General features: G+C 38.9%; 2 protein-coding genes and 1 pseudogene across 7 annotated transcripts; 1 reads left to right on the forward strand and 2 right to left on the reverse strand.

Annotated features, from left to right (window-relative positions):
- Nucleotides 1-385: 385 nt before the first annotated feature.
- On the forward strand, nt 386-4,082 carry LOC133710578 (heterogeneous nuclear ribonucleoprotein 1-like). Of its 3 annotated transcripts, XR_009846748.1 has the most exons (4): nt 386-767; nt 1,487-2,795; nt 3,288-3,541; nt 3,918-4,082. XR_009846748.1 is itself a non-coding variant. In XM_062136685.1 (2 exons), the coding sequence occupies exons 1-2, from the start codon at nt 546-548 to the stop codon at nt 2,672-2,674; spliced, it is 1,410 nt and encodes a 469-aa protein (XP_061992669.1). In that variant the 5' UTR covers nt 386-545; the 3' UTR covers nt 2,675-3,039. The 3 variants fall into 3 exon arrangements, 1 of the variants encoding a protein (XP_061992669.1); XR_009846746.1 differs by lacking the exon at nt 3,918-4,082 and having other exon boundaries at nt 3,288-3,813; XM_062136685.1 differs by lacking the exons at nt 3,288-3,541; nt 3,918-4,082 and having other exon boundaries at nt 1,487-3,039.
- Nucleotides 4,083-4,690: 608 nt separating this feature from the next.
- LOC133710577 (uncharacterized) lies at nt 4,691-15,330 on the reverse strand. Of its 4 annotated transcripts, XM_062136683.1 has the most exons (26): nt 15,234-15,330; nt 14,969-15,142; nt 14,548-14,749; nt 9,594-9,811; nt 9,377-9,482; nt 9,174-9,275; nt 8,974-9,033; nt 8,778-8,856; nt 8,478-8,625; nt 8,237-8,360; nt 7,940-8,120; nt 7,799-7,827; nt 7,562-7,710; nt 7,294-7,396; nt 6,989-7,084; nt 6,841-6,896; nt 6,616-6,739; nt 6,416-6,478; nt 6,255-6,314; nt 5,989-6,150; nt 5,837-5,910; nt 5,667-5,760; nt 5,451-5,587; nt 5,270-5,350; nt 5,072-5,177; nt 4,691-4,938 (listed from the first exon to the last, which is right to left on the reverse strand). In XM_062136683.1, exons 3-26 carry the CDS (start codon nt 14,719-14,721, stop codon nt 4,867-4,869), a joined length of 2,598 nt encoding a protein of 865 aa, XP_061992667.1. In that variant the 5' UTR covers nt 14,722-14,749; nt 14,969-15,142; nt 15,234-15,330; the 3' UTR covers nt 4,691-4,866. The 4 variants fall into 4 exon arrangements, 3 of the variants coding, with proteins under 3 accessions (XP_061992667.1, XP_061992665.1, XP_061992668.1); XM_062136681.1 differs by lacking the exon at nt 15,234-15,330 and having other exon boundaries at nt 14,969-15,215; XM_062136684.1 differs by lacking the exon at nt 15,234-15,330 and having other exon boundaries at nt 14,548-14,782; nt 14,969-15,215.
- A 950-nt stretch (nt 15,331-16,280) lies between these two features.
- On the reverse strand, nt 16,281-19,391 carry LOC133710604 (probable LRR receptor-like serine/threonine-protein kinase At1g74360; annotated as a pseudogene).
- Nucleotides 19,392-19,725: the final 334 nt, after the last annotated feature.

Consider the following 19,725-nt stretch of genomic DNA (forward strand, 5'->3'; position numbering starts at 1 on the left):
AAGTCTCCAAAGATGTGAACTTACCCACTTATCCCATTTACTTGTGACGTCACATTGAAGATGCTCTTTAAACTCACTATTCTTTCTTTAATTAAAGTTAAAGATCAACATAGTTTAAGGAAATTGGTACTATTTTTGGCAGGTAGTGAAACTAAAAGCTCATCATCATCTGTGCCACTCACGTGCCAAACACAGAAGTAAAATAAGAAGACTTCGTACGTACTTAGCCCACTGACTCACTCCTGACGACTCACACCAAATCCTAGCCGTCCATCCCCCACCACTTACATCACAATCCCTTCCCGACCAACCAATCCAGCAAATCTCATCCGTCCAAACTCAGTACTTCCACCCCCGAAAACCCAAAGGCCTAACACATATTCGTACCCGAGAGACCCCCCCCCCCCCCAATCTCTCTCTTCTCTCTCTCTCTCTCTAGTCGGCCACAAACCCTGCCCTGGTTCTTCCCCAAATCGCAAGACCCAGAAGCCAAATTGAGTAAAGATCGAATCTTTGAAGAGGGTTGAGAAGGTTTGAGAGGGAAGATGGATTCGGATCAGGGCAAGCTTTTCATCGGCGGGATTTCGTGGGAGACGTCGGAGGATAAGCTGAAGGAGTACTTCAGCAATTACGGCGACGTTTTGCAGACGGTGGTTATGAGAGACAAGATCACTCAAAGACCCAGAGGTTTTGGGTTCGTCGTCTTTGTGGATCCTGCTGTTCTTGATAGGGTTCTTCAGGAAAAGCACACCATCGATGGCAGGACGGTACGCCAATCCCAACTCTCTTTCTTTCTTTCTTTTTTTTTTGCACAAAGTTCGATTCTTTTTTGCTTCTGATTCATTTTGGATGAGTACTTGGTGGTTTTTTTTGGTTTTATATGAATATGTTCAGGATTTAGAGTGATCGAGTAGTTCAAGAGATTATGATTCAGGTTTCCAGGTTTATTTTTGAAGCCGAAGATGGTCATAGTAATTAACCCAGAAGTGTCTTGATTGATGTTGAGCTGTGGTGAGTTGTAGAGTTTAGTACTAAGAACTTGGGAGGGTAGAATTCATGAGACAGAAGGGAGGTTGATGTAGGGTATCGCAAGGGAGGTGATCTTTACGCTTAGGTTTTAGGTGGGAGGAACTTTGTAGAGTAGATTTTGGATTGTAGAGGACTTCTAGTAACTTGAGTGTGATCGAATGTTTGTAAGACCAGAATATATGGGACTATAACTCTTGATATTAGCTCTTTGATGGGGAGACTGCTGAAAAAAGATATTTCTTTTCTAACCATGTTGGTGCTACTGCGTCAGTTAGACATTATATTGAAAATATGCATCCTTATGTGATCGTGTCACTTTTTTTATGAAGCTTTTTTTGATTATATATTGAAGGTTTTCATTCGTTAAGTTAAAATTGAGCTGGCTTTGCGCATATGTTATCTCCACATACGAATATTTCCTTAGTTCTGGTGTGTAACATCTGGTTTTATATTTCAGGTTGAGGCTAAGAGGGCCCTCTCAAGAGAGGAGCAGCAAACTTCTGTTAGATCAGGAAATCCTAATCCTGGTAGAAATGCAGGAAGCGGTGGAAATGTTAGGACCAAGAAGATATTTGTTGGTGGGCTGCCTCCCACTCTAACTGAAGAAGAATTCCGTGAATATTTTGAAGCTTATGGCCATGTAACAGATGTAGTTGTAATGTATGACCAAAATACTGGACGACCTCGTGGATTTGGATTTATTTCATTTGACACTGAAGATGCAGTTGATAGGGTTTTGCACAAGACATTTCATGATTTAAGTGGTAAGCAAGTGGAAGTAAAGAGGGCTCTTCCAAAAGATGCCAATCCTGGTGGGGGTGGCCGTTCCTTGGGGGGTGGTCAGGGCGGTGGTGGTGCATCTGGTGGTGGTTACCAAGGCTATGGGGCATCTGGTGGCAACCCAAATGCATATGATGGTCGAATGGACTCCAACAGGTACATGCAATCTCAGAGCACTGGAGGTGGTTTTCCTCCTTATGGTTCTTCTGGGTATAGTGCACCCAGTTATGGGTATGCTCCTTCTAGTAATGGTATTGGTTATGGTGGCTACGGAGGTTATGGTGGTACCAATACTGGATATGGTGGTCCAGCTGCTGCTGCCTATGGAAACCCCAGTGCCCCAAATGCTGGTTATGGTGGTGGTCCACCAGGTGCTCCTAGAAGTTCATGGAGCTCCCAAGCCCCCTCAGGATATGGTGGTATGGGCTACGGGAATACTGCTCCTTGGGGTGTTCAAAGTGGCAGTGCAGCTACAGGAAGTGGTGGTCCTGGATCTGCGCCTGCTGGTCAATCTCCTAGTGCAGCGGCTGGGTATGGAGCTCAAGGTTATGGTTATGGTGGGTACAGTGGAGGTGATGCATCCTATGGAAATCCATCTGCGTATGGTGCAGTTGGAGGGCGTTCTGGGAGTGTCCCAAATAACAACGTTGGTGGTCCAGGTGGGGAGCAAGGTAGTGGTGGTGGATACATCGGAAGTGGCTATGGCGACTCGAATGGAAATGCAGGTTATGGAAATTCTGGTTGGAGAGCTGATCCATCACAAGCTTCTGGAAATTATGGTGGTCAGGCTAATGGCGCTCACAGTGGGCAAGTTGGCTATGGAGGGTATAGCAGTGCTCAGGCACGACAAGCCCAGCAGCAGTAATTTTGATGGTTGGCTGTTCAATTGAAATGTCTTGTATCTCTTGAAACATGAGCAGTAATGGTCTCTTATGACCAGCGGCAGCAGCAGGAACAGCTCAAGTTGGACGAATGCTTTGGGACTGGTTGGATTGCTTAAATCCTAGTAGTTTGCAGTATCTATTTTGGTAGTCTATAATAAGTAGTATTTTAGTGCGTACTAGATGCTCCTCCTATTTACTTTTTGCTTCTGAGTGGTGTTAAATTTGGCGTGCTTATTATTGTCTACTTTCTGCTAGTGGCATTTACCTCTTTGGTCATAGTGTTAAAGCTAAAGTAGCTTATATAACCTTATTTTTGTTGGTTTTATCGCAGTTGAGTATTTTGTTACTTGACATCTATTATTGCTTTATATTCTGTTGAATTTTCAGTTAATTAGATGCTGTAGGAGTTCTAGTGATTAGGATCTTGATTTGATGTGACAAGTAGGAATACAAAGATGTAGTGAAGGTTATTTCTGATAGCACTGGAGCCATGGGATGGTCACTTCGTTATGGGTAGCGATAATCGTAGTGGTAGTTGACACTTTGACGATCGGATAATCATTTTCCCCCTGTATTTGCCCTTGTGTTGTACAGGAGGAGAGGTGCACAAGTTGTAAAGTGAAGTGTCCATCATGGCTGAACACCAGCTTCATAGTCGGCCATGTTGATTGGGGGCGTGTTCAGCATGGATTGGGATTTTGGGAAGTTTGTTCAGTTGAAAATATGTCATTCTCCAGCCAAGCCCTGCCAACACTATTTTGCAGAATCTTCCAACCTCACGTCATTCATATCCTAAACTTCACCCTGGTTTGTTGTTGCATGACAGAATGTGAGATGAGCAGCCTACGGTATGTTGACTTGAGCAGTTAAGCCAGTTTCACTTTAAAATTGATTGTGTAAGGCTGTGTTTTGATTCGTAGCAGCAGAACATGGCTTACTGTTCTGGAATTTAGAGAAGCAGAAAAGGATTCTGTTAGAGTAGATATATATAGAACTTTAGAATGAAGTGGAAGAACTAACATTACATTTTTCTATATTTAGTGTCCAAAATCTTAGAATGTAGGGTACTGTTTCTTATGCAGATCTTTCAATAAGAAATATTACTTATTTCTTCCTAGCCTGTTTAGTGTAGCTTCCCTTATATCTCATTTCCTCCCCTCTGGTCTTACCTTATCTTACCCTGTGTTCCATGCTGGCGCGTTTTGTGTTTTGATTGAACTACAGGGTAATTTTCAAGTGAAAATGAGAAGACACCGATACTGTGGGAGTGTGGGGACTCTCCTTGGTTCTTTCCACTTTTTTTAAGCGTACTCTGCTGTCTTGTGTTTCTACCCAGCTGTGTTCTTCTAAAGTTAACCCAACTAAAGAATGAAGTTCCATTATAAATTAGCATTGCTGAGCAAAATTAAGCATGCTGCTGTGTTGTAGTGAGTTTTCCATATTAACTTAGTAGCAGAATTGAAACAAAAACTTGATGGTAACTGCTGGTCCTTCAAATCTTTTGTTAGATTTTATTCTATTTGTTTCTTTTGTCATGATATCAAACACACCAGAAAATAGGTATTGTGCAATCTCGAACCATAGGAATATGAGATTTAGTCCTCGGGGAGCTATTTGTGTTCCCGATTTCTTGCAGCATCTTGTGCAAGAGTTCCGTCGAGGACGACAAGCAGCAAATAAAATAGGGTTCAGGCTTTCCCCTTTATACTTGACACCTGATTTGGTGGATCTTAGAACTGAATTCAAATATTTGTTTTGGGAATTATGTGAAGGATTTCTCTTCATTGGAGTTGGGTAGGATGAGATGTTATTGCTATGAATTACATGTTCTGGCAGTTTGACTGAACAAATCAGAATTTTGTGATAACATGCTAAATTTTAAGCACGGGGGAGAGTAAAGGTTAGTTTAGCGTGTGTTGGTCAAAATGATTGGAAATTCGACAGCATGCTTATCTACGGCATGCAGTCACAATGTGCTGAAATATGCGTCACAATAGTAGGTGAAGAACACAGCAGGTCTTTATGGGAAGCTATGTTCATTGCAGAACAATATTTTGACACCAAGACCAGTCCCACTTAGCAAAGAATGAAGGTCGGATCCTTTTACAACGACCAAGAATTAAAGAGGGATAGATTTCCTAAATAAACAGAAATATTCGAAGGAAAATAACATTCAATGTGCAGAAGGGAAGCCTTTGTAGGGGTTGCTGAATGCTGGAACATTCCCAGGACGTGAAAACACAATCTACATCACAGCCAAATATGTGTCATTCAACTTTTTGACAGTTGCAGAAAATAGGGTATAAACTAGATGATTATTACTTCTTATCTAATGAAAACGGGAGCTTGCAGTGAGTGTGCTTGGTTGAGAATTTTACCTGGTAGTTTCCAAGCGTATGTGTCTTGAAACCAGCAGCACAATAATCAAAATAGTATTCCCATGTCCGAATAAATTTCTCGTTGAATCCAAGAGCTAGTATTTCACTATGAACACACAAGTCATCTTAGCTAGATCCAGTTGTGTACATTTGCTATAGATGCATGTATATAAAGAGTTTTACATGATTATTTCTCACCTTTGTCTCTCCAAGAAATTTTTTCTCCAATATCTCAGTGTTTGGTAGTAATGAATTCCGATATTTTCCAAGTGCTCCACACTGCAGTAGTTAATGAAATTCGCATGGTTCATAAATGAAAAACGGTATAGCAATAGTAAAGACTAACTCTAAATTTTAGTCTCATGATAACAGATCATACCAGAGCCTGGAAGAACCAACCATGGCAGATGTTACTCTACTCAATGAAGGTAGACAACCACCAGGGAAAATGTACTCCTTTATGAAGTCTGAACTTCGTCTGTACTCATTATAACGTTCATCCGGTATTGATATGAACTAAAGAAACTTAAACTTTTTAGCAATTGACATGCATGACACAACTATAATTGGCTAATTCTAGTATTTTAGATGTTACCTGCAGAACAAGAAGTCCATTTTCTGCTAGCACAGATTCACAGGAAGCAAAGAAATCATTCATAAATTCGTGGCCAACAGCCTCTAGCATCTCGCTGAAAAGTATGACCACAGATTAAGGTATGTTTGCCAAAACTTTCATGGACATGATCTGGTGAGAAAAATACTCACCATGATATAATTCTGTCACATTTGTAGTTAGAAGGCATTTGGCGGTAGTCACATAGAAGAAATCTGATCCGGTCCTGTTAGCAATTCAATTGAAATTAATATATGAATCGATTTTGTTTAGTTAATCTCATACAGTTTGTTAAGCTTGATACCTGAAGGCCAGCATCTTTCACTTTCTCTTGCGCAAACTTAAGTTGTTCCTCAGATAAAGTGATGCCAGTGTATCTACAACCCGTTTGTTTGACAACTTCGATAGCCAAGCTTCCCCAACCGCAGCCAATCTCTAGAACTTCATGGTTCTTACTAATTTTAGCCTAGCTCAATTGAATGAAAGAAAGAATAAAAATTAGAAAACCAATTTGAAATAGCACAACAAAACATATATTGAAAGCTTGACATAATTCTTCAAGTCACTCACCTTTTCAATGAGAATAGATATTTTCCTTAGCTGTGCAATCTTCAGCTCCTCATCTTCTGTCTTTATTACTCAACATAGAAAGAAGAATATTAGCTAAACTATAATGTACTTCCCTTTAACCACTGTTAACTGTAATCATATTGGAGGATAGAGACTGTAACCTTAAATATAGCACTGGAATACGTCATTGTTTCGTCCAAGAACAGCGAAAATAGTTCATTACTCTAGAATGAACAGATAAAAACGAATGTCAGGTTCTGCGTGCTTGATAGTATGTTGGATTGAGTACAAAAAACCATGAATAACTTCAAACCAAATCTTTTTATATATTGAACTCATTGTTTCCAGATAAGTTGTATACCAGGTCATAATGACGAGAGATGTTCCTCCGAGCCTGTGTTAGAGTATTTTGCCTCGAAACATGCTGAAAGAAATATTTTGCTGAGGCTATACTAGCTGTGAACAACATTGGAGTCCACCATCCCCTACAGCAACAACAATGGTAAGTCCTAATGTAATGAGATCTCAATGACTACTAGCTATTTTAATAGTTCAAATTTAAGCTAGCAACCAATTCACATCACACCTTTTCTTAATCAATTTTGAGTCGGAAGAATCGTTATCTCTGTTGGCAATGAGAATCTGGAAAATGAATTAGAAAAAGATTCTATCAACATCTTGAGGGAGTAAAGGAATAAGCAATGGTTTTGCACTGGAAAGTGAGATTTTATTACCATGAAAAGATTTAGAAGGCCTCTGTCTTTGTCAACAAAAGAGAAATCTCCGTTGATATATGCATCTGCAAGGCCTAGATCAGCCTGTGTCATTACCTGACAAATAATTTATCTGCTTATCAGTGAAAGTGAGGAGTTCATATATATATATATATATATATTTTTTTTTTTTTACAATGATATGATCCTACACTTCCATATACTCTGCTTGTTCTTGAGTACAAACACTTTCCTTCCTTTTCACTCGAATAATATCTAGAAACTAATCAATTGAAATTTTTTAAATTCATACTAAGAACGCATACCTTCCAGTAAAACTGAGGATTATGAACTTTAAGAACACATTTTAAAGAACACCCTTTTCTTGTTCCTTCAAAGGTGAACATTGTGCCCCCTTCTTCTAATAATCTACAAGAAGACGAGGCATAATATTTTAGTTATATGATTCAACTTGAGCTTTACAAAAACACTGGTAGTGAAAATGCAGAATAGTGTGCTGTCCTAGGAAGCAATTAAATAGGAGAATCGTATGAACCAGATGCATGTTTAATTAAGAACGTAAGTATTACTCACATTAAACATCCAGTAGAGATATAATGTCTTATAAATCTAGTTACAAAAAGGCGTGCCCCAGTTTCTGTCAATGATGGAACCATGTGTTTCGGGTTGCTCAAGAGGGCACAACTGTTTCCAAGAATACCATGTGCTACAGCCATTCCAGCCTGCAATATAGTACACCTCACTATCAATCTGAACTCCTAAATTTGAAGCAGCTATACAACAATGAACCACTACTGAATTGCTGCATACCTTTAATCCATCCTCATGGAAGCCATAACCTGGAAAAAGAGAAAATAGTTCTAGAGTCAGTAATGGAAGCTAATCCAAATTTTAAGAACACATGAAGTATCTGTTCTGAGAAATGAAGATTAAGGTAGTCTTGAACCTCACCCTGGTATGCTCCACAAAACCAGATTCCTCTCTTTCCTTGAATATGAGGAAGCTCAAGTGTAGCCTTTGATGCAGCAACAGATGGGATTGGATGGCTTGTTGACCACTTAAGCAAGGTATGTTTTGGTGTATGATCTGGATTGAGAGTCACAAGAAATGGTAGACTTGTTTCACCAAGGTTCTGCACATTAAAAATGAAAAAATTATAACGAGAATTGTCTTGTTTGCCAAGTCGCATTATGTACGTTGATCCCTAGTATGAAGGTTATTTTCTCAGAAGTTGAGCACATCATGTACCTGAAGCACATTGAGCCAGTATGTCAAACATACTTTGTTGTCAGTACTACCGAGAAAATTCCATGCACTCCATGCTGCCGGGTTCTGGGGCATTAAATCTTTGTCACGATGGAGGAAAATATCACTGCCAACAGAGAGTTGAACAAATGATTCTGGATTGACTGAATTAGCAGTAGGGGCGACCAAAGGCCAGATCAACTTGAGCATAACCATTTTTCCCAAATCAAGTAGGAAAGTTTACCTGTATACATATTGGAAGGCACCAAGTACTCTCAGTTCATCTGATGTTGCCTGATCTCCTAATATTCTCACGGCGTCGGGGGCGTGGACAGCCATTATGCATCCATTGTATATTTCCTCAAAATCATCTCCAGAGACTACTGTGGAACCTGGTATAGTTCATATAAACTTTATTAGTACAATTAGATTGTAATTCTGTTACTCTCATACAAATGAGTAATCAGTAAATTGCTTATTACTTGTTCATTTAGAGCAAGAAAAAAGGAAAATGAAGTCTTATCCAACAATTTCAAATACTCACCCTCATCGGTTGTGGAAACTTTATGCACCTCACAACCTGTTCTTATCCGACACCCTTTACTCTCCAGCACTTCTCTAACCTACAATTGTAACAATTACTTTAGATTAGGACCTTATAAACTGTGTTTTTAGGAGTTACTCCACAAGAGGCGTAATGCATATTACCAATACTGGTTCCTAAAAAAAACAATTAGTACCTTCTTCACATAACAACGTGAACGCCATCTGACAGTTAACCATTGTGGGCGGCCAAATAGCTGTAGAAGAAACCAGGCGAAGGTCAAGAATATGAATACTTGTTTTCACAATGATATTAAAAATCATATAATATACTTATACTTCATTTCAAATGTGTAGGTTTTTGGTTCAGCTTGAAGGCGAACAAACAGTAATGTACCTGAAGTAGATGATGATTGCGACAAAACGAAAGAACGGAGAAGGCTGAGAAGCTCATAACCCCTTCTGCAGGGCATGACCAGATTGAACCACATATTGGAACCTGTAGGATAATGACAGTATTGGACTTATTGCTATTGCCACCAAGCAAGTAACTAAGTAAACTGTATAGGACTCAAAAAAGCTCCTATTCAGATAACTCACAAGATAAGCCTTCTGAAATAATTCGGAGTAGTGACGGGACTCGATAAATTTCCCCAAGGTTTCATTTCGATCAATGTCCGGATTGTTCTCATGCACCTCAAGATAACTGCAGCAAAAAACCACACACATGCATCATTCATAGATGCACTGCAACAAACTATTTTACACATGCATTTTTGTTCGAAACCATTCGGATTACTTGATTAATTACCATTACCTGATGGCATCGTGCTTGAACTTGGTAATTTCTCGAAGCATTTGCCAAAAGTATGGATTTAACACGTTGCTCTTTTGCGCAAACAAGCTCGACAGACCATTTCGACTACCCCATTCACAGCCTTTTCCTTTGTCTAAGCTTGCCGAGAAGGACATGTCAGATATCTCCATCTCAACTCCAAGACTCTCAAAGAACTCCATCATGTTGGGATATGTTACCTGCAGTCCAAGTTTCATTGCTTAATTGGGTTATGAAGACCAAGAAATAAGGGAAAAAAAGAGTCCTGTCATCATCAAAATGAAAATTAATGGATACTAGAAACTACCTATTCAAATTAGCTCTGTGCCACTGTGACGACTCTAGTAACTCTACGGTAGGTTTGTTTCAAGGAACTAAATGGTATTATATATGTTAATTTGCCAAAAAATGGTATTATGTTAAATAAGAGGCCCTAATTAAGTGGTATGGCTGTGTATGGTGTCAAAGTACAAAAGTAAATGGGACTATCTTACCTAGCACACAATTTCAGCATCCTTAACCAGTGTTAGTAATTGTTTTTCGTTTCTCAAGAGAAGGCTGGTCAAGTATTAATAATAGAGTGACTCAGACCTATCCGGGTTGCCAAACGATCCCTTATAGGGAAAAAGTAATTTTGTGGTACTATACTGGTCCCTAACGTCATCCAATATAGTTGCAGAGAAGCAAACTGGTAAGAGAGGGAAGAGATGAGAAAGAAGAAAAACTAAAGACTAGAAGGAGATGATTTTGGTTAGTGTTTTGTGTTGAACAAATGCCATTTGCCTTGAAGGTGGTGTTATTAGTGGGATTAAATGACTTTTGCCGAGGTGTCATAATGTTGGCCTTTGAATTTTGTGTGGACGGTTGTGATTGTCTCAACCAAGAATGAATTGATGCCAAAGAGAGGATCTAGATCCCTCAGAACTATCCCGATTATCAAATGAAGGCCGGTCAAGTATTAATAACTGAGTGAGTTCAATTGCCAAATAAAGACCGGCCCAAGTGAATAACACCTCCACACACACAAGTTACAATGGCAAACCCTAATCTCTCTCTAAGAGCGCTCCTCTTTGTGCTCACCCTAACACTGTTCCCCTAGGGCGGTGCCAAGCACAGCAGTTCCGGCCGTGTTGAATCTCAAGGACGACTCCGTCCACTCTTAACAAAGGAAGGCGAATCTAGCTTTAGGTATGGACCGCTCTATTTTTCCCGATCTCTTGATCCTTCTTTTCGGATTGGGGTTGACAGCAATGACCCACAGCTGCTGGAAGTTTGGGCAAGAACGATCGAGGAGCGGATGGGCAACGAAGATGCACAAAGGCGGGGCAAAGTTTTTGAGGCTTCGGTCATAGGGACGGCGATAGCAGACCTTCTATGGATGGTAACGACCCGCAATTTTCTGCTCCACGGTGACCTGAAATTGGGGTGGTGGTCTACTGGGTGGTGGCCTGATTGGTGGCGGCCCGATCTCCATCTGTCTTGGTATGATGGCGCTATACCGTCGTTGTATAAGGCTCGAATGGGCGGCAGAGTTGGGATGGAGCTGCTGGTAGGAGTGATGTCTGGCGAAGCTCGATCGAAGTGGCCTGAGATGGTAGAGCTGATGGAGACCAGCTGCTGGTAGGAGTGATGTCCGGGGCGAGTTGGGATGGAGCTGCTGGTAGGAGTGATGTCAGGCGAAGCTCGATCGAAGTGGCCCGAGATGGTAGAGCTGATGGAGACCAGTTGCTCGATCTAGGTGTCCAAATCAGTTTCGATAATGGTTGCCCGGTGGTATCAGATGGCTAGGCTGGTCTTTGGCAGTGTGATGGGCGGCGTGATTTCCTGCGACGGTGAGGCCGGGGACTGTGGCAGCGGTGCTAATGCCTTCATGAAATTGAGTTTGGACCCAATTGGGCTAGGTCAAACTATTGGGCCTATGCTTATGTTTCTTGGGAATGGGCTCATCATTGCTATTATGGGCCAGACAAGGAAAATGCAGGAAGAAAGTGATGGGCTTGGGCTCTACTGTGGGGCCCACTTCACTCTACTGCTAGGTCAAATCTCCCTAAAGTTCGGGAAGTGTTTGTGCTCGACAGAACCCCTAAGCCCTAACTTGCAGGGCAAGGATAAAATATAGGTAGGTGTGGTAGGGGCCTATATACTATGTCTTACAATCTCCATAGTTTATAGGCTCACTTAAATAAGTGAGCGGTTAGTTCGAATATAGATGGTCTATCTCCTATGTATCACAGTAGTTCTTCTACTACAACTTCTTGATCTGTCTAGTTGAAGGCAGCAGAAGGATATGTAATGACCATCTTGGCATGCGTTTAATGAAATCCACATTTCTTTAAAAAAAAAAAAAATAATAAAGACCGGCCCAAGTAATAATAATAGAGTGACTCAAAACTCTATCCCGGTTGCCAAACTACCCCTTACAGAATTAATAATAGAGTGACTTAAAACTCTGTCCCAGTTGCCAAACTACCCCTTATAAAATTAATAATAGAGTGACTCAAAAGTCTATCCCGGTTGCCAAACTACCCCTTGTAGTGGGTTTAAATGACTTTTGCCGAGGTGTCATGATGTTGGCTTTGAATTTTGTGTGGACGGTTGTGATTGTCTCAACCAAGAATGAATTGATGCCAAAGAGAGGATATAGATCCCTCAGAACTATCCCGATTATCAAATGAAGGCCGGTCAAGTATTAATAACTGAGTGAGTTCAATTGCCAAATAAAGACCGGCCCAAGTAATAATAATAGAGTGACTCAAAACTCTATCCCGGTCGCCAAACTACCCCTTACAGAATTAATAATAGAGTGACTTAAAACTCTGTCCCAGTTGCCAAACTACCCCTTACAGAATTAATAATAGAGTGACTCAAAAGTTTATCCCGGTTGCCAAACTACCCCTTGTAGTGGGTTTAAATGACTTTTGCCGAGGTGTCATGATGTTGGCCTTTGAATTTTGTGTGGACGGTTGTGATTGTCTCAACCAAGAATGAATTGATGCCAAAGAGAGGATCTAGATCCCTCAGAACTATCCCGATTATCAAATGAAGGCCGGTCAAGTATTAATAACTGAGTGAGTCAGAACTATCAATTGCCAAATAAAGACCAGCCCAAGTATTAATAATAGAGTGACTCAAAACTCTATCCTAGTTGCCAAACTACACCTTATAGAACCAGTAGACCACTATAGGTGGTCGAGTTGGTAAGAGCCTCCAGGTATGAAACCCCTAATTCCGCCGACGCTGATTGAAGTTTAAATTTCAATCTATTCTTATTGGCCAGGGGGAGGAAGCGTTTTGACATGACCCTTCGTGCACGGATTAGTCTCTAAACTTAGAAAGTATTTGAAGATACCGTGTGATATCGTTTATAAAAAAAAAAAAAAAAAAAAAAAAAAAAAAACTGTAAAGAAAAAGTAATTTTGCGGTACTATACTGGTCCTAGCGTTATTAGCTGCAAAAAAAAAAAAAGTCCAAGGAGTTTCAAATCGGCCTATAGCAGAAGAGCGGGGGGACCTCATAATATCACACTTTCTGAAAGTCTCCTATGTCCTGTGACAGCCGACCTATGTTTTAAATCTAAAGAGCAAAAGGGCCATACTCCAGCAACGCATTTCACATGCTTGTTTTTATTTTCTTGTTTGATTATGGAAATTGGAGATCGAGTTTGGGACCTCAATCATTTTTCTGAAGAATATTACAATTGAACCAAATAGATTTCAGTCACGTGCTTATACTTATGTTCATCTTCTGTAAATTTAAGAACTCTAAACGGTTAAAAAGGCTCCGATTTGTTATTGAAATTACCGTACCTAATGTCTTAAAAAGCAAAAGGAGTGTGTGTCTATATATATGTATATATATATATATATATATATATATATATATATATATATATATAGAGGGCTTCCACTAAGGGATCTCTTTTTTTGGTCTTTTATAGGGATAGACATTAGACCAACTTTTAGATCATATTTTCACATCTTAACCGTTCAGTTTTTAGGTCTTAATGTATAGATCACTTCTGCAAATTTTCAGCCAATTTGATGATCGTTAAGGCATCCAAAACTGCAATTTACCATTATAAACACGAACGGTTCCGGTTCGACAGATTCGGTCCGTTCGTGTAAATTGCAGTTTTGGATGCTTTAACGATCACCAATTTGACTGAAAATTTACAGAAGTAATCTATACATTAGGAACTAAAAACTGAACGGTTAAGATGTGAAAATATGATCGAAAAGTTGGCCTAATGCCTATCCCTATAAAAGACCAAAAAAATGGATCCCTCACTAGAAGGGTCCTGATATATATATAAGAGATTGAGTCATGAAAAGGATGTACAACTAACTCTTTCCTATAAACTATGTTACACGTGACGTACTTAATTATTCATGTTTGTGAAAGCATGAATTCCAACTAATCATGTTAGTCATAAAAAAAAAAAAATCATGTTACCTTAATTTTATTAATGAAATGGCGAATGTAAGTACTTGATTATGAAAACGAAATCCGACTAGTCTTACTCATTAATCTAAAAATAAGAATAAAAATTAAAAAGTGAAAGTGGAGGCAGATCTGCCAGGCAACAAAACAAAACAAAGCAATTTTTACCCCTAACTTGCATGGTAGCCCATCCCCTGCTCCTACTATTCATTGTTTTTTTCCTTAATTTAAGAGATATTCGAGAAATTAATCTCAGTATACTGATGATCTTGAACTTGGTAAGTGCTCAAACACCAGAACTTGAACCCCAAACTAAGTTGGTTCAGAAGCTTTGGATCACACTAATGAGGTCACTGTTTTTATGGTTCATTTTTATTAATAAAACTCGAGGCATATAGAACAAGTCTTAGAATAGTCAAATAATGCCAACACTAAACAAAAAATTGAAAACGGATAAGCAATAATCAAAACTAGCTGATGAATGTGTGGTACTTACTCGATTGAAGACCATGAAACCAAGGTCCAAATCGACGCCATCAAATGTGACCGTCCTGGCATGACCACCCAAGTAGTCTTCTTTCTCATACAGATCCACTTCAACCCCATCTTTTGCAAGAACATAGGCTGAGACCAAACCACTGATACCAGAACCAATCACTGCCACTCTCATCTTTCAATCTATCTCACTTCAAATCTTCCTGTATATTATATGCATTTCAGTTCACTAAAATCTACAAGCAAACACAACCAGAAAAATATATATATGAAATCTGTTTGAAGTTTAAACAATCTATAGCTGAACTATATATAGGCCTAAATTCACCCACATTAAACTTCCAGTGCTATATATCATTCTCAAGGACTCAAACAACAAACAGAAAGCAAGGGACAAAGAGAAAATGAGCTCTAAGATTTACCAGAATAGTACTTTCAAGTTCTTGAATTGGAGGAACCCAAAATCTCAAAACCTCTCAAAAAATAACCGGCATTCCCCTAAAACCCTCTTCCTTTCTCTTTGATAGAAAAAAGGAGAAGATAATGCAGAAGTGTTAGAGAGGGATGAGAAAGGAGCCAGAGATGTCACTCCAACTCTGCAGAAAAGAAAAGTAGATAGATAAGCTATTGGACAAGGGAGGAAATTTATAAACATGTTAATTTCAAAGCTACCACCATGTAGGTAACCTTTATATCTTCAATGTTTAAACACATTTTTCTTAGCAAACATGAAAAAGGACAAGGATGGTCAGTACAGAGTAATTATAACTATAACTAATAAGAGGAGTACGTTCACATAATTGTAATATATGGCTAATTAGTTATGTAATTTTTAGGTCATTATATTATAACATTGAATCAAATCACTGTCCGTCTCTGTGGGGTTGATCAATAATGTATGGATTTGTGAAGATACTTCCAAAACTTCTGTTTTGTGTATGATTTTCAAGATGATGGACAGTGGTAGTTGTCTACTGGCTCTTGTGATAAGCCATAAAGATTCTAAGTGAATGTGTTAACATCCACACGTTTTGGTTGCTTAGTTGCTGCTAGTTTCATGGAAACTTGGTCAATTAGACACCGTGTAATCTAACCGATGCCTCCCCACATTATGTATATTTCATGTTTACTTTACTACTTGCTAAGGAAAAAGGGAATCTATCTTGACTATCCATTTACATCTAATGAAAAGTACTGGTGGATTTTTTTTTTCTCCCTCTAAATTATGCAGTAATCCCTTACTCGCAAATTTAGATTTTTTTACTTTTAAAGAAAATATTTTGCGAGGAAAAATAATAAAATTTGACTAAATATAAACAGCACATGACCATTTGATTTAGTGACATAAATCTCTTATTCAAAAGTGGGATTGATGCATTGATATTTAATACAATTGAAAGTGTCACCTTTTACTTTCTTAGATTGATCTGATTGATGACCTTGGGCTTTGGAACTTGACTTCTCAAAAAGATTTATGAATCGTATGCGGTATGACATAATAGCCAAATTACCCCCTAACTTTTCTCATGATTGTCGATTTACCCCTTGACATTTCAATTTTGATTATTTACACCCTATAGTTAAATTGTGGCGTCCCTTTAGACTTTAATGAGTTTAGTTGTGGCTTAGATAGGTTACCCGGTTTGTTCCGGGATTTCTTATGTAAGTTCTGTTTAGACTTTGGCCTGTTTCCATGGCTTGATTACTAATGCAATCAACTCCTTTTAAAAAAAAAAAAGGTAATTTCTGAACCTAGTTTATTCAAGAATCAAAGTGATTTTTTTAAAACACTTTATGACTCTACAGCTGGTTTCTTTTGAGTTTTAAGATAGTACAAGTTTGAAGTTAAGCACATATGGCTCCATAAAGGAGAAAAAATTGAAGACATGGTACACTGCAGCTTATGTAGCACTCCGGCTATACTGTAAAGCTTCTCCAGATGATTGTCAATGGCCTTCTTCAGCTGAAGGGAGGCATGCATTACTTGCCTATGAAGATACAAAGTAAACAAACACCAATCAATTTGGTGAAAATAGTAATATTAATCCTAAATTCCTAATAAAAGATAATTTGTCATGAAAAGAAAAATGAGAGAGATTACCAACAATTGATTATGATCTTCTAAGCATGTCCTTTAGTTTCCGCCTGATCAAAGCCACCCTCACATAAAGCCAGTCATATAGAAGATTCAAGAAACCATAGTATGAGTATCTCCATGACCTGATGAAAATCAAGCTCCCACAAACTCCCCAAAATCCAACCACAAATCCAAGTCCCATGCTGATGTACAATCCATGTCTTATAACCTCATCCTCATGCTCTGTGGAGTTGTCAATAAATCTCGGAAGGATACCCTCATTATCTGTGGAGTTGTCAATAAATTTTGGAAGGATGAGGAGGGGGTCACCAAGGTAGGACTGCTTCTCAAATGTTGCCAATTGCCCACTGGAAGGAATTACCCCAGAGATGAGAGGATTGTATGAGATGTTGAACTTACTTAGCTCAGTCAATCGGTTTAAGCTGCGAGGGACGGTACCAGAAAAGTTGTTGTAGGACAAATCCAAATTCTGCATGCACTTGATGTTTCCGATTTCCATCGGGATTTGGCCCGAAAAACTGTTCTTAGTGAGGTTAAACACTATAAGTGGCATTTGTCCAATCTCTTCAGGGAGTTGTCCCTTTAATTTATTAAAAGCCAAGTGCAACATACTAAAATTGTGCATCTTACCAATCTCTGGAGGGACTTGACCTGAAAGTTGATTCCCACTCAGTTGAATGTAACCGGAGATTTGTAATGTCCTTATTGCAGAACCAGAAACACATATGGGAAAAAGGCCATTTCCCTTGAGGAGCTGATCCCATATGTTTTGACAACTCTTCCCAGTGAGGATTCTATACACAAAACTGAATGGGGGGTAGTCTGCTGGAATCCATCTCTTCATTACTAAGCACTCCCTGGATCCAGCTATGATCTGATGCTTGTCCCGACTGTTTGATTCAAATGTTGGACCAACATCTGACCCTATATTCTTCAATTCAGTTGGGATTGTCCCACTAAGCTTGTTGTTTGAAAGGTTCAGCCACAACAAGCTAGTACAATTCCCCAACTCCTTGGGAATAGGACCAGTTAGCAAATTATTTGCAAGCATAAAAAACATAAGAGGTTTCAAGTTTCCTATGGTGGGGGGGGATTGACCCAGATAGACTGTTGAAGGAAAGGTCTAGTGCTTGGAGGTGTGACAAATTTCCATACTCTGGTGGTATTGTTCCATTGAAGTGATTATAAGCAAGGAACAAATACTTCAAGCTTGGCATTTGAGCAATTTCAACTGGTAAAGAACCTGTAAAATTGTTGTAGCTGAGGTCTAATAGAGAAACATTTGGTAGCTTAAGAATTCCAGATGAATATACACCGCCAGTGTATGAATTTGAGTGCAGCACAAGAAACTTCACCTGCTTGAATCTTCCAAATATATCTTGTATATCCCCTCCAAAATTGTTTCTGCTTAAATCCAAGGACACCAAGCTGCTCAAATCCAGAAGGGATTCTGGGATCACTCTAGAAAAACTATTATTTCCCAAGAACAATGATTTGAGACTCGAAATGTTTCCAATCTCAGATGGAATTGGCCCTGTAAATTTGTTTCCCCAGAGATTCAATGTAACCAAATTCTGGCAATTTGAAATCCCTTTTGCAAGTTCACCAGAAAATTCATTTTCTGACAGTTCCAAATTCACCAAGCTACAACTACCATTGAAAATAGAAGGCAAAATAGCCCCACTGAGATAATTTTCGGACACTGAAAACTCCCTAAGCCTTGTAAACCCGACCCACAAATCACCACTAAAACTGTTTGAGCTCAAATCCAAGTACTGCAAATTCAAGCATTCATCAAAGCACTGATCAATCCTACCAGTAAAGCCGTTCGTTGAAACATTGGCAACTACTAAGTTTTTGCAAATTCCAGGGAATCTAATATTCATGTCCCCATAAAACCTGTTGACAGCCAAATCAAGAACCTCTAATTGACTAAACCCTTGCAATTTCATCTCACCTTCAAGAATGTTATGTGACAGGTTGAGGTGTTTGAGGCTCTGGCATTGACTCAGGTCCTCTGGGATAGCTCCACCCAAAGTGTTCATGGATAGGTCAAGGTGAGACAGTGCTGTCAGGGCAGAGAAGTTTCCGAAAACCTCACCGGAGATTTTGCTATTGGAGAGATCAATTGCACTGACTCTATTGTCATCATTGCATGAAATTCTAGGCCATTCACATGGGTTGTTGCTCTGGTTCCATTTTAAGTATTGGCCTTGGTTTATTCTATTATGTTGTTGCATAAATTCCTTAAGACTTAGCAGGACCTCCATGTCTGTGTCTAGCGAATCTCCATGTACTACATCAACTGTGAATCAATAAGAACAAAGTTGCAAACTTGGTATTAATAAAAATTAAATAAAAAAAATTAAATAAAAATCAACCTCAAACAACACAAATATGAAATTCTGACAAATCCCCAAAAGTGTTTGATATAATTTTCTGAATGAAAAGACGAATCTTTCTTAGATTTGATGAAATATATGGGGTGATATAAAAACTGAACAGAGAGAATACCCACATAGAGATTTCAAATTTTGACATAAACATGTATGAATTTGAGTGGTACCTACCTGTGATCATAGTGATGACTACGAGTGACGAGCACAACCTTAAGCGCCATGAATCAGCTTTCGAATTTGAGTACATGATGTTCTGGCCTCAATTTTGGTGATGATGATCAATAGCTAAGTAGATATGAAAGAATCATACTTTTGTCTTGTAATAGCAATGTTGAGTTTTCTACAAGTCCAGACAATCTGAAAGTTTGAATAAGTTTGAACATAACGCTGCATATACACTGACCAAACCAAACTTGGAACAACGTCCTTGTCATTTCGCTTATTCTATTCCATGTTGTTGTTAGAAAATGTTTAGTTTATTAAATTATTGATTTTGGGTTTACAATAATCTCTAATATAAGTGATCGAAAATAATTGTACTAATGACTAGGGTTTAGCTACATATGTTGACCGGTTCGCTTAAATTATCGAAGATCGGATTTGACTCACACACACAGAATTGATATAATTACATTTTTCTAAAAGTTAAGATATTGTTGGACTTGAATGGAGTTTGAGGCAA

Source organism: Rosa rugosa, chromosome 5, assembly GCF_958449725.1.
Source record: "Rosa rugosa chromosome 5, drRosRugo1.1, whole genome shotgun sequence".
Classification (NCBI taxonomy): domain Eukaryota; kingdom Viridiplantae; phylum Streptophyta; class Magnoliopsida; order Rosales; family Rosaceae; genus Rosa; species Rosa rugosa.